Source organism: Pygoscelis adeliae, unplaced genomic scaffold, assembly GCF_000699105.1.
Source record: "Pygoscelis adeliae isolate BGI_AS28 unplaced genomic scaffold, ASM69910v1 Scaffold213, whole genome shotgun sequence".
Lineage (NCBI taxonomy): Eukaryota > Metazoa > Chordata > Aves > Sphenisciformes > Spheniscidae > Pygoscelis > Pygoscelis adeliae.
The window spans coordinates 1,029,773-1,044,342 of NW_008824410.1; the positions used below are offsets into that span (position 1 = coordinate 1,029,773).

Below are 14,570 nucleotides of genomic sequence, written 5' to 3' on the forward strand. Positions count from 1 at the left end.
TGTGGTAGGAGGGGGCAGGGGGGGCGGGGCTGGGGCGCCTGCCGCAGCGCCGGGTCTGTCTCTCCTGTGAAAACCAACGGGCGGGCGGAGTGGGCAAACCAGCAGCGAGCTGCTGTTTGAATGCAGCCAAATTCACGGCTGGGGCAGCGGAGCAGCTTCCCTGTGTCCGGTCACCGGAGCTTCACAGCTTCACTGCCGAGTCGCGCTGACCAGGGGCTTGGGACCAGCACTGCACTTAAATACAACTTGCCCTTGTAGGAGCGGTTAGTCTTCACTCTTTTCCACTGTCTTAACTTGCAAGATGTTGCTGAAGGATGCATTTCGTTAGGTTTTGAATAAACTGAAGGTCCTTGGGGTAGGATGTGACTCCAGCCCAATCCTATCCCTATTGGGGGATAACTCACATCAGTTAAAAGTAAAGCTGCATAGGACCTGCACAGGGAAAGGAGGCATTCCCATGCCACAAAAGCATCCAAATGCAAACCGAACCCACAATGACGCAGGGTGCCTTGACCCAGCTGTCCCGGCATGGAGGGAGGAGGACCGGAAAGTATCCGATGCTCACTCGCCACTGTGCCCAGCTAGCAGTGCCGGGGAGATGGCTTTGGGATGGAGCGAAAACAGCCACGGGCAGGGCCGGGCTGGGTGCTGCAGGACAGCCTCGGACAGCGCTGCGGGCAGGGTGTACTCACGCATGTCAAAAGACAGAGAGAGCACCTACTAAAGATACGCTCTGTGCTCACCTTAATCAGCAGTAGGGAAATGCCCTACCCTCTTCCCAGACGATGCATGTTGCAGCTGCAGGCAGCAAATTGAAAAAGCCACGAAGGTCTTTTTGGATGGTTGTCCCCAGAAGAGCAGGGGGAGCAGCAAGAGGCCCCCCGAGGTGGTAAGGGAGCCCGTGACAGCCCCCTTCCCTCGCTGGAGCCATCCCAGCCACCTGGGATCTTTCCACAACTCCAACTAAACTGAGCCCAGAGAGTCTCAGCATCACCCCGTGCTGACCGAGCTCCTGTAGCTCTTGTGTCCTACTGGGAGCTGTGCTAAGCAGGTCAGGATTGCTTTTTTTCTCAAGCCTTTGTGTTAAGGTCTCCTTTGTACGTCAGAGCAGCCAGTGCCACATCGGTGCTGTGAGAGCCCTCCTAGCCTCGGGGGAGCAGCTGGACTCGAGAGATGCCCAGCAAACATGCCATGGGCAGCTGTAAGCACCTGCGGAGGATGCGCCTGCCAGCCAGGGCTGGGAGCTGAGGCTGCTGAGCACACGGCTGCAAGGGGGGGGCCTCCCGGGAAGTGGTCCAGAGCAGAGGTGTTAAATGCCTGAACTGGCTTTAATATTTGGCAAGGCAGTCAGTGACATGTGCGGACCTCTGAACCGTGATGCTGGGGTGATGGGGCATCCCCCAAAAGCAGGCTGGCTGCAGGACTAGTGCCAACTGGCCCACATTTCACTGTGCTGAAGCTGAGCCTCACGGAGAATAGAAGTGGGTCAGCAGGGTCTTGCACCCTGGAGAGCATGTGGCATGTTTTGTTTGAAATAGTAATTTCTGCGGGACTCCTGATGTGGGTGCAGACTGTCCGGCTCGCCGAGGTTGCCACATCTGCTGCTGTGACAGCCAGATTTGCTCCATGTCCTCCTGGCTGATGGCTGTCACAGCTATGCAGCTGCACCTTTTGTGCTGGAAGACGGGGCTGCTGCCTTCCTCCCACTCGCCTTGAGCTCTGCATTGCCACTGCTGCGCTTGAAAGTCTGTCCTGGTTAAATGGGGAAAGGAATTCAGCAAAAAAACATACGTTATATGTTGCCAGTCACTCAATATACAAATAATGATGTATGTACACAATGTGATTCTCCACCTAAGCTGTGAATGCGTATGTAGCAGCGTACAAGTAAGACTAGGAAAGCTGTTAGGAAATGCAGGCACTTGGGAAGGAAAGTTAAATGTACAGTCAGTCGGGCTGGGGACAGTGACACCTGACAGCTCGGTGATGGTCCAGCCAAGGGTAGCTGAATTAACCATCCTGGTGCACTAAAGGACACGCGTGGTGTATTTCATCCATAGCTGGGGAAGCCCCTGTGGCTTTTGAATACTTTAAGATTAACTGCACCAAATAATTTACGCCAGGACTGTTGCAAGCGTTGACCACAAATTCGGCGGAGCCGCCTTGCCAGGCAGCATTTCGGAGCAGCGGGGAGCCCTCCACCCCGGAGGAAGGCTCTGCCAGACCGGCAGCTCCGAAGGCCTCCTGCAATCTGGGGTTAGATCACGGAGAATCCAGCCAAGGAGGACGGACAGACAGCTGGTGCACAGGCAATGCCAAACCAAATAGTTCGATGCAAGTCGTCTTGTCAAACGATTTGACACAGTTTTTTGATACAATCGTAAGCTTTGGTTGATGGAAGCGTGTAGCCCCATAGATTCCTGTTTTTGAAGGGTTTTGACTGAATGCCTCTGGCTATTCCTCTGGGAGCCTTGGTGTTATCCATTCTCCCATGCTTAGGAAAGGAGGGCACTAAGGAGCCCAGGGCTCATGGCCAAGGACCGTTTGGAGATGAGGTGTCTGCACAGTGGGGTGGCTTGCTCTACAGGGGCTGGGCAGGCAAGCATCACCTGGGCAGGGGGAGCAAGGTATCGCCGAGCCCACTGCCCTCGTGTGCGGTTCTTGTGTCCACACTTCAAACCATCTGTTGACAAAACAGAAAAGGTTTGGAGGGAGATCCAAAGATGAAAGATTTGGAACAGATGCCTGGTAGGGCGATACCAGAGAAACACTCTGCATGAAAGGTCTCCACGAGAAGAGTAAGGGTGGCTTGATCACAGTCGGCTTAGGAGATGGTTTCTGATAGCAGACAGCTCTTTAATCTAATAGAAAAAGATATAATGAGATCCAGTGCTTGGAAGCTGAAGCCAGGCAAATTCAGACTAGAAACAAAGTGGAAATTTTTTAACAGTGAGGATAATTAACCATAGGAACAATTTACCAAGGAATGTGGTGGATTCTTCAACTCCTGAAGTATTCAAATGAAGAGTCTGCATATCTCTCAAAAGATAAGCTGTACTTCAAGCAGACACCACTGGCTCAATGCAGAACGAGTAGGCAGGGGTCTTAGGCCAGCAGTGCAGGGAATCAAACCAGAGGATCATCATCTGTTCTCTCTAGCCTTAAAACACCGAATTTCTAAATTTAGGAAATGGGTGAATGGAGAAGGCTTGAAGACTTGGGACAGGGGTTTGGGGCTCGCGTTACCAGATCCAGGTCTGTCCTTGCAGAGGGATGCTGGGCAGTGGGTGAGTGACATTGGATGTCCTGACTCCTGGGCTGGGCTCTGAGCACCGCACGTTGCCACAAACTCTGAACCGAAGCAGCCGCGCTGGTCTGTGCTGCGGGAAGCCCTCCAGGCTGCTGCCGCCTCCCTTTTCATTTTTAATGGCCTATCTTATCAGCAGAGAAGCAATGGCCAGATGCTGAAAATAAGGTTTTCCCTGTACGTTCGAAGCCCCCCTCTGGTAGGCTGCTTCGACAGAGCTGGGAGGAGGACCGGGAGCTGCAGCGCTGCAAGACAGGGCATGCCGGCAGCCTGCCTGTTTTTTGGAAGCTATCAGGACTCTCGGTTCCCTGGAGCTGCCCATACACGCTAGAGCCGCGAGCCGATCTCGGCTGTTTTCTCACAGGCAGCCCCTCGCCACGCCAGCCAGCTGGTAACTGATAGATAATTAGTATTTTTCTCAAGTCGGGTTTGCGGCGGATCGGTGCTCCCTCCCCTCTAAAATGCTATCACGTGCGCCAGAGCCAGCAGAAGTGTTAATAGGGTCTTTGGCCTCCTGCGGCCTGGCTGCAAAAGGACGCAGGGGCTCGAGCCCCTGGTGCAGGGCAGCTGCCCAAGCTTGCACAGAGCCCTCAGCGCTGGGGGAAGACGGACAAACCTCCGAGCTAAGCAGGCGGGGGCTCCCCCAGCCTCGGCGTGGGCACAGGGGGGTCCGGGCCACGTCCAGGGTCTTGCCTGCTGCTTCGGGGAGCAAACAGCCTGCGATGGAAAGGCTGGAGAGGCTCAAAGCCAAGGTGAGATGCTCCTGCTATGATGGACACCGTCCAGCAGGTACCCACAGCAAACTTGTCTGCGTCCCTGCACTCAGCCCGTGGCAGACTGCCGCACTGAACTGATTCCAGTTGCTCTGTAGATCTTGCAGCTGGAGTGTGGGCACTGGGGTAGCAGGGAGCTGAAAATGGTTTGTCTGATGCTAACTGAATGAGGAGGATGGAAATAATTGGTGTGGCAGGAGACAGGTTCTCCCTTACTGGTTGCTGTCCGAAGCTTGTTGGGATAGAGGTGGTTGTAAAGAGGAGGGAAAAACCTTCAGGAGCATCTATAGAAAACGAGCCCCCTCTTCAAACTTTCTCTGGCACCTCACCATATTTTAGGGAGGTACCTGTCCAACAGCAGTGGCCTGGAGATGGGCAGGGGGCAGGCATGGCTCAATACACTATCTCTGAGCCATAAACATCTTTGTTTTTATCTGAGTAGCTGGGCAGAAGAGCATGGATATTTTGGCGTGCCAGAAGTAGGAAAGCAACCTCAGCATCAGCCTGCTCCAAAGCCCATTGAAGCCAGCCCACTGGAGGCTTTCCACCAGCTTTCACAGGGCGTGGATGAGGCTCCAGGAGCTCCAGACACAATGGAATTAAGAAAAAAGGCAAAGGAATTCGGTGTGCGATGTTCCAACACGATCCCGCTATCAGCTCCACTATCTCGAATGTGTATGGTATGCACAGGTCAAGGGAACGACTTACTGGCAACTGCCGCTCCAGCGGGAAGGCACCGCTCTCCTGCAGGGACTGCTGCGGAGGTGGGGGAGGACGCACCGGGGAGGTGAGGTTGCGCTGGCCAGCTCCTCTGTGTTGGGATCTGAAACACACGAGGAGGTGGTGACTGAGGGACCCGCTGGAGGAACTGAGATAGGCTGCAGAAGGAAACGCATGTCCGTGCTCTGGGCCAGTAGTGATCTTGGGTGGTGGCTCCAGCAGAGCCCCGGGGGAGCGTGGCAGCTGCATCCCGGTGGGTTAGCCAGCGGTGCTCCCCACCTCGGCTGCCCTGGCCAAGTCCTTCGGGAGCGGGCACAGGGCCTACTGCCGCACCGCTGGGAGCAGAGTTTTACCACATGGGGCTGCATTCCACGCCGCGAGAAGCACGGCTGAAAGCGTTCTTGGGAGCCCTGACCTCCGGCACCTAAAGGAGGGGGGAGAAAATGCTGGGTGTGCCCTCGGTAAACCACATTCTCTGCTTGTGCCCACTCCAAGCAGTGGCTGTAAGAAAGCAGGAGAAGCAGCTCCCTCCTGTTTGGCACAGCCTGCCAGGGATGCTGCGAGAGGCGGTGGTCTCCGCCCGAGTCCAGGTCTTGCTGCTCTGGTTTTTACACTTCATTTCCAGCAGTGGTTCCCAAGTCCAACTCAGCCTCTTCTTCCCTCCCTTCCCCTCCCAGCTTGCTCCCCATATCCAATCTTGACAATGCAGCATGAAATAACCGCCTTGCTGGATTTTCAGCTTCCTTTTTGGATGAGAGGGAACTCCAACGCCTTCTTGGTCAGAGGACCCGAGTATCCAGACACACAGAAGGAGTCAGACTTACTAGAAGAGATTAAAACAACCCCCGAGCGTGCCAGCGCTGGCTGGCTGAGCAGTGACTAACAACGGCTGTGATCCTGGTTGGCAGTTATTTTAAGGATGTGCACACTGGGGAAGGAAGGGAGAGGACTCCTTTGGGGGTGAACCAAGGGATTTTAATTAGCAGTAATGGCATGATAATAAAGGTAGAAGAATGCAGGCTGGAGTGCACACAGCCTTTCTGTGCTGTGTCTGCTGTGGGGGCAGCCCCAGCCCCGAGACATCGCTGGTGGTCCAGCGCTCGTGGGAGCGGGGCTGGGGGACCTGTGGGTGATGGGGGTCCCCTGCAGCTGCTGATGGCCGGGGCGAGCAGAGGGGCTCTGCCAGGCACCTTGAGACTCCCCCCCCCATCCTGGGCACAGCTGGCGGTGCACTGGCCATCACCCAAAGCATCACCACCGTGGTGCAGGGACTGCAGACTTGGGGAGGCAGGTGTTGGGGCATCCCTTGCAGCCGTCCCCAGGGCAGTGCCTCTGCTGCCCAGCCTGCCTATGTGGCTCGGGCACCAGTGGATGCTCTCCTCTCGGGTATCACTGATGCACTGGACATATTCGAACCCAGCTCATAGTAAATGAGCAACAAGGTAGCTTTGGGAGGAATTTCTAGCTCAGTGAGAAGTTATATAGGCCGGTGATTAAAAAATGGTTATTAAAAAAATTAGAAAGAAAAAATTAGCTCTGTAGTCGGCATGTCTTCCAGGATCTGTCGTAACAGATTCGTCCGAGCCGGTTAACGGTATTTGCGGTTTGCAAGATGCTACATGTCTGAGTAAGATGACAGACACATTATTATCACCTCTCCACTGCGATCTGTCCGAACCTGTCCCAGGATGCAGCTCTGCAGCTGCTTGCTGGGGAGCGCAAGGAAATTAGCAGCCGGAGGCAGCACTTTTCTTCTCTCTCTCTTGCCAGGCTAGTGGCTTTATTGGGATCCATTGACTGCAGTCCTGGACACGTCTTGAGTAGAGCTAATGAGGAGACTGGAATGTAGAAGAGGAGGAGGCTGGTAGGGAGGAGGGGGGAGAATTTGTGGAAAAAGTAATTGTTGAGCAAATCATTTCCTTCAAGAGAGAAAGGAGGACTTGGCTGCAGCCCTACCGAAGCAGGCAAGTCTAGACGCTTCGGTGTCAACAGTTGAAGATAAATAAGATTTTATCAGCTCCGAATCTGTTGGGACACATCCTCCTAGCGGTTCTGCTGCCCAGGGAGGGCTGGAGGGAGACGGACTTCACCAGTAGGTCTTTCCATGCAGAAGATTCAGGTTATTTTTTTGTGCGAGGCTGACAGCATCCATGGGGAAAAACACCTCTCCCCGCTCTTGCTTCCTGTACAGGAGCAGTAGCTACGGGTCTGAGCAGTGCGGTGGCCTCTTCCAGAGCGGGTCCTGGGTACTTGCTCAGGGTGAGCAGCAGCGGATGCTGAGACTCATTTCCAATGCTGCTTCACAGCTGCAGCCGTATCAGTCGCCATGAAACGTTGTGGGGCATTAGCTCGTTTGCATCTTGTGATGTGCAAAACATCTCCTTGGATACAGCGGCAGCGATACCAAGATAACCTTGGCAAACCCCCACAGCGGCCGATTGCACCGCGGGGCTCTGTCGCTCTGGTGTGCTTATTGCCCATTACGTTCGGCACCGATGCAGCGTGGTCTCTGTCTCGCCCAAGCAGTAGCCACATTTCAACGCAGAGGTGAGAGAAACCCCATCTAAAGACACTTTGGGGTACCAAGTCCCTAGAGAAACAGTGGTTAATGCTGATACACTGTTAGTATTTAAATAATTTGGCTTTTCCAGTTATTCCTAGTGCTCTGGACTTGCACTGCAGGACAGATCACAGTAGTGGGGAAGGGACAGCAACGGAGGTGGCATTATACTTTCTCCCTAGCAGATGAGGGCTGACATTGAAAGCTGCACGACTACAGAAAAAACCCAAAGGAATATACGTTCTGCAAGTTTACATAAGCTTCAGGTAGATTGCTCAGTGCTATTACTGCTCTTTGCTGTTTATACTGAACCAGCACCCACAAGCCACACTAACACGTGAACCTGTTCTGCTCTGCAAACGTGCAATAACAGACACTCTCTGACATTTTCTATGAACAGAGATGGCCTTAGTAGTAACGTAAGCGGCGCAGCAGACACTAATGGTCCAAAGGGCAGAGCAGGAACCGAAAATAAAGGCAGGAGGTACCCAGGGGAAGAACATACCCAAGCTCTTCTGTAGGTGTCAAAGAAATGTTGAGGCTGAGGTCTGGACGTGCAGATGCACCAGCGCCGGGAAAGCGTTCAGATGTCCTGAGATGTTGTTCCCACACCCGGGAGCGGCAGCGAGTTGGCAGTGGCGTGAGCTTTGGCTGTGACCCAGCTGCCACGTGTGGCTGGTTTCAAGAGGTCAGCTTGTCCAAACGCTGCAGAACAGGAAGGATACGAGTGAACAGCTCGAGGTTCACCCCTAGTACAGGTGGCAGAAGCGTGGCCATGGCAAAAGAAGAGTACCGAGCAGTGAGGCGGCTGCGCTAGTCTATGTGATTAAATATTGGCATTTTGATCTCCTGGGTTCCACTTTGCAACTGTCTTGTCTTGCACTTGAGGAAAGCGCCGTGCCTTTGTGCTCTCTGCAAGCTGGGCGTGCACACTTCAGCTGCAGCTTGTAAAGTACCAGTAAATCAGATTATGTAGCACAACCCTGCACAGAGATGCACGTGTGGCAGATTATTAGCAAATACAGACAACCGTGTAGGAGCAGAGGCACCTACTCTGCTTGGCACTCTGCGTGGCATCTGAGCAAGATGTGCATTTTGCTGACCCCTACGGAGAGTGTACATTGCCGAGGGCTCTTCCTGGCTGAAAACAATCTGGGGATGTAGAGCCTCCCGGGATCCTAAAAACACCTAATCCTGGTGGCCGTGAACAGGCTGGGTCTGCAAGACCAGGAGCACTTTGCCCCAGCAGTGGCTGGAGATACGGCTGCAGGACGGCTGCACACTGCGTGGAGCCGGGAGTGTGGCCGCACAGGGCACAGCCCTGACTTTTCTTGCCCAGAGTTATCAGCACGGAGTTCCTTAAAAGAAGAGTTTGTTATTGTGGAAGGATCTTTGAAGGCAATCCTGGAGCTGTTAAGACATGATAAGGTTATCAGTAGAGGCATGCCTGTGTTGAGCGGCAGCCTTTCTCCCTGCAGGGCAATCGCTCTGCTATTTAACAGAGATTTATCCATGTCATAACATGGTATAATGAGAGAATTTGTTACCAAAGAACTTGCCATAATGCACCTCTACTCTTCCAGAGCAGTTTTATTTCCCAGGCATGTTGAGGACTGCCCGGGAATGTCTACATGAAAGGATCCTTTGACAGGAGTTGTCAGTATTTTAACACCTGGCAAGGAAGAGCCCCCCTCCAAATAACCCTTGTTTTGCCATGTTGTCTCCTCAAAACGAGGGTGTTAAACCCCCATCACACTGCGGGTGAGCAGGTTACGTGGGCCACGGCAGCGCAAGAGCTTCCTCTTCCAGCCAGGCAGAAGGGAACAACCGCGTTCCAAGCAGAGCCCGTGCTTCCAGCTTAGGCACAATGCCTGCTGGAGATGCAGGATCACACCCAGGAAGCTATCCTGGCTGTAAAGTCAAGGTGTAGTCACAGTCATCATTGTAAAATTTGGGGATTTCAGTGAAAGGTGGTGTTTCTAAGTGTCCCCTCTCTCTCTGGGCAAGTCTGCGTGCCTCCAATACTGAGGATTAATTCTTGCTGCCAGATTCAGCTTCGTGTTACACTTCCCAGTCACACCCTCTAACAACCACAGCATCTTCCCACTCTCTCTAGCATAGAGCAGGCTCTGACCCCCGGGACGTGTCCCCCGCCAGCCTGCTGGCTTGCCTCCCTGGGAGCTAGTACCTGCTGCTGGCCAACTGCCAGTCCAACACATCCTCACCACGCAAGAGCTGCTGCAGTTCACCTTGGCAGAAGCCTCCCCCCCTTTTTATCTTCTCTGAGCTTCCCCAGAAATACCACCTGAAAATGGTTTATCTCGTTTGCCTCTTTAGCAGTTCCCAGGGTGGTACGAGCCCATCCAGCCCCGGCAGGCTCGATGGGAGCCTCCACGGGCAGATCCACTCCTACAGAAAGGGCAGCGGGATCGGGAAGCACAGACCCCTCCTGCAAACCCGCCTGATGGGCGGGTGCACCGGACTGGGCTCACGGCAGTGGGAAGACAAGGGTTGAACCATCCCTGCCAGCCCCCTAATGCCCTACCAGCAGTCCTGTGCGAGCAGCTTTGCTTGCTGCCCTCCTGCTTCAGGCAGCCCTGGCTCAGAAACACCCCCCGCCATCGGGAGAGCAGAGCGGGCGGCTCACAGCACAGCGGTGGCGGAGGGAGCCTCGCTAGCCTTTGCACACCTGTATTTGGATGGCTCAGGACAAGCTTTAACATCCTCACAAATACTCTGCACGGTGGTATTTTTTTGGCATCAGGCGTTACGTTGTGGGGATGAGATAAAATACTTTGAGCAGGAACATGCCCTGCCATGCAGGGACTGGCTTCTCTCTGTGCGGCAGGGGTGGGCTCTTGTATAGCAAACACATTCTTTGTGAGATGGAAAACAGCATGGCACTGGTGAGGTGGAAGGGAATTGCACATCCCCACACCTGGGAGCCGAGACAGGCATTTACTGGAAGGTGAAGGACAGGCTCTGCCTTCCCCACCCCTCTTCTCGAAGCGGCATGCAGCCTCCTCCCGCCCGGGCACACGCTGCCAGCCCCTGCCTTGCTGCAGATGGTCGCTTGTGGTCGGCCTGGACCCGGGAACGGCGCTGGCTCCCTGCCCCGAGCAGAGCTGCCCGGGTGCCGTGGCCGAGGGGCTCTGCCGTGCTGCGGGGCTGCTAGCAGGGCTGGCTCGCAGGCACGCTGCTTTCTTCAGGCTGCCGTTCCCTTCCCGTTTTCAGTGGCCACCGGGAGCTTCCCCCGTGCTGAGCCCGTCCATGGTCTTTGTGAGAAGAGTTTGCCTCTCGCTCCTAGCCGAGCAAATCCCGTTGTGCCCTCGCAAGGAGTGTTTTGGTGGTCACGAACCATTTTCTATTAACAAGCAACTCCGGGCACCACCTTTGGCTGCCTGCAGAGCATCCTCCTCCCACGGCCAGCCTGGGGGAGCAGTCCCTGCCACGTCCCCTCTGAGAGCCACCGCTGTCACTGCAAGCAGCTGCAAAGGATCGAGTCCTGGTCAGGACAAACTCTGTCTGTGTCACATGTGCTAGTCAGAATTAAACTCTGAAGTCTTGCATAATTAGCTGTGATTCTGTTAACGACGTTAAGCACGATTTCCTTAGGCTGTGGTGTGCCAGCACCCTTGGTGCTCCCAACCCTTGGCTCAGCCAGGAGCTGCGTGCGATAATGGACTCAGGGTAACATTTCCAAAATGGGCTGAGTGATGTATGGACGAGGGTTTAAGCTGATTCTCAGCAAGATTTCCTCTAAGTCACAGTATAGCGGGTGTTCCCGCTTTGCCGCAGCACTTAGGCTAGCTGGGAAACCCTTCCTACAGCGCCCGGCCCTGAACCCAGTAGGTGGTCTTATCTGGTTTATGTGGAAAGCGGATACAATGTAGTGTGGGTGAATTTGGTCATATTTTAATATTTCCAGGGAAAAACAAATATTGAGCCTAGAGAATAAACAGTTACAGCAAAGACAGGCTGAATTTCCTTTGGTCACTCTCCCCTACGACGCACTGGGACCACGCAATAGCAGTTTGCAATGCTGCAATCTGTTATGGAGCTGCCACGGAGCCCAGGCGCCGCTGGGGCGATTCCCTCTGCCAGTACGCGGAGCAGCTTTGCCCTGGCACAGTCCCTCCAGCGTGGCTGCGATACGATAGGCAGTAATTGGTTTTGTAACAAGTCATTATTTTACTTTACTGCCATGTTTGCATTTCCCTGGGAGTGTTGAGAAAGCAGCAAGTGGGTGGATGAGAGGAGCTGAGGGAACAGAAACGCCTGTCTCGGTGCATGCGGGAGCATCAGCCCGAGCCCAGCACAAGCCCCCGTGCAGGGAGGGGAACCCTGCATTTACACCGCAGCAGCGGAGGAAGCCGAGGGCAAGCAGGGGAGCATCCGCCGTCCCATCAGGCCCAGTGACATTCACCCGATGGGCGTCTCTTCTTTTCCAGTACTCCCCCCTGCTGAAGAAACTCTACTGTCAGATTGCAAAAACATGTCCCATCCAGATCAAGGTGTCTACCCCCCCGCCCCCGGGCACCATCATCCGGGCCATGCCCGTCTACAAGAAGGCAGAGCACGTCACCGAAGTGGTGAAACGCTGCCCCAACCACGAGCTCGGCCGCGACTTCAATGATGGTGAGTGCTGCTCTCCCCCCTCTGCCAGGGGCCGCCCCATCATCTGGGGGGGGCCACGCGTCCCACCCTGCACTGCAGCCCTTGCACGCACAGGACAAGCATTCTGGAGAGCCGCCTCCTCTAACGCGGAGGTTTGCCTTGCAGGCCAGTCAGCCCCAGCCAGCCACCTCATCCGGGTGGAAGGCAACAACCTCTCCCAGTACGTGGACGACCCTGTGACAGGAAGGCAGAGCGTGATGGTGCCCTACGAGCCCCCGCAGGTACCCAGGGCGGGGGGCCAGGACCGGCGCTTGCCTCTGTCTGGGCTACAGTAGTTTTTCCTGTGCTGAGGGTGAAGCTACTGGTGACAGGGCTGCTTGGTAGGAGACACACTTGTGTCCTGAGCAGGAGTCCTGCTTGCCCTGGCATGTCTAAGGCCACCCCCTGCTTGCTCCCCGCACCAGTGGCCACTATGTTCGAGCATCCGCAGCTCCCAGCCCTGTGAAGCACCCCAGAGCATCCTGTTCCTGGGAAGTGGGGTGCAAAGAGAAATCCCCTCCAATCCAGCCCTGGGGGACCCCAGGGACGCCACAGTCCTTGTACAGTCCCCTCTTCCCAGCTGGGACCGTCCCCACACTGCCCTTCCCCGGTGCTCCCAGGGAAGCATCCCCTCAGAGCTCCCCCACTTGCCCTGCCAAGGCGCCAGCCCCACACCAGGAGCTGTGGGGGCCCAGCCTGCCTCCCCCCCTCATCACTCCCTGCTCAGCGCCTGCTCTCCCCTCTTGGGCAGGTGGGGACCGAGTTCACCACCATCCTGTACAACTTCATGTGCAACAGCAGCTGCGTGGGAGGAATGAACAGGAGGCCCATCCTCATCATCATCACCCTGGAGACGAGAGAGTGAGTGGCTGTCAGAGCAGGGGCGGGCACTGCGGGAGGGCTGGGGTCCCTTGGGAAGGAGTCCTCCCCTGCAGGGAGCACCCCCAGGGGAAGGGGACATGGCAGCCCGCCGCAGCCCCAGCCCGCAGCAGGGGAAAGGCTCTTCTCTGCCAGCTAGGAAAAGGGCTGGCACGGAGGTACCAGGAACCCAGCCCAGCATCGGCTTCTCCTCCTGCAGCTGGAGCCTTCCTCTGCCCCTGGTGCTCCTCTTGCCCCAGAAGACTGCTGCTGAGGGGCTCTCTGCACCCAGTACCTCGGGGGGCTCAGTTGCTTCCTGAGCAATCCATTCATACGGAGGGATGGGAAGGCACTTTGCTGGTCTGGTTCCTCAGCTGGACCATAACGTGCTGGACTGAGCCACGATGCACTTCCCAAGCAGAAATAGTCACCGATTTCTCTCTCCTCCCAGCGGCCAAGTCCTAGGAAGGAGATCGTTCGAGGGACGGATCTGCGCCTGTCCCGGCAGAGACCGGAAAGCTGACGAAGACCATTACCGAGAGCAGCAAGCCCTGAACGAGAGTGCAGCTAAAAACGGCAACGCCAACAAACGCAGTGAGTCCCCTTGCCGGGAGAGGGAGGGGGGCTCCGGGCACTGCTCTGCCACGGCCCCAGACTCCTGGCCAGCACCTGCACCCCCTTGCTGCTCAAAGCCATGCGATGCTTCTGCCTCAGCTCCTTTCCCATTGCACCCGAAATCACGGCGCTCCAGAAGTTTGGGCTCAAATCCACATCCAGGCACGATGCTTTGACCTTTCTTGACTAAATCTAAAGTCTCATAAATAGGACCCACTCCCTTTTCCCTCCAGAGTGCAAAGCTGTTAGTGCAGGGCTTTTGTGTCCAGATATATTTGTTCTTCATTATTATTACTAATAAAGAGACAACATCCATGCCAAAACCCAGGTGAACAGCTAGCATCCTGCATGGCTTGAGCTTAAATCCTGCAGGGAGCCAAGGTGCTCCCAGCTGTGTCCTGCCCTCCCGAGGACAGCATACTAACACTCTTCCTCTCTCCTTTCCAGCGTTCAAGCAGAGCCCCCAGGGCATGCCAGCACTGGGGGCCGGCATTAAGAAACGGAGGCACGGGGAGGAGGAGATGTATTATGTGCCTGTAAGTGTCAGCCAGCCACGCTGGTTGAGAGCTCGGCTCGGGACAGTGGTGGCATCGTCCCCTCTGCGAGAAACACCTTGGGTTCGTGGTGTCGGGCAGGATGGGGTTGCACGGTCTCCGGAGGGCAGCAGGCACAGGGGCTGAGCAGGGACCTAGAGAACAGGAGCAAAAGCATCTGTGAATGCACGTGTCCAAGGGAGTCCTGGACCCCCAAATAGTCCCTGGCCACGGTGACACTGCACCTTGTGTGGCTGGGCAAAAAAAATGGGCCACGAGAAAGATGGCCAGGTGGGACAGGAGCAAAGCAAAGCCCTGGGCTTGTTCCCTCCTCCAGGTGCGAGGCCGGGAGAACTTCGAGATCCTGATGAAGATAAAGGAGAGCCTGGAGCTGGTGGAGCTGGTCCCGCAGCAGCTGGTTGACTCCTACCGGCAGCAGCAGCAGCAGCTCCTGCAGAGGCAGTAAGTACCGTCGAGAGCAGCCCCCCGAGAGCCCGCAGCAGGGAGAGGCTGGGGAGCAGTCCTGGCCCTGGCTGCGTGGCTGGGGG

The 14,570-nt window shown here is 55.7% G+C and overlaps 1 protein-coding gene across 8 annotated transcripts in view; it reads left to right on the top strand.

The window, feature by feature from the left end:
* Positions 1–14,570, top strand: part of TP73 (tumor protein p73) — a 36,543-nt gene that overhangs the window by 18,069 nt on the left and 3,904 nt on the right. For all 8 annotated transcript variants that reach the window (XM_009320546.1, XM_009320547.1, XM_009320548.1 and 5 more), the window contains 6 exons: positions 11,812–11,998; positions 12,143–12,258; positions 12,768–12,877; positions 13,326–13,468; positions 13,937–14,025; positions 14,360–14,484. In XM_009320546.1, the coding sequence (XP_009318821.1) occupies positions 11,812–11,998; positions 12,143–12,258; positions 12,768–12,877; positions 13,326–13,468; positions 13,937–14,025; positions 14,360–14,484 (770 nt within the window). The remainder of the gene's footprint in view (positions 1–11,811; positions 11,999–12,142; positions 12,259–12,767; positions 12,878–13,325; positions 13,469–13,936; positions 14,026–14,359; positions 14,485–14,570) is intronic.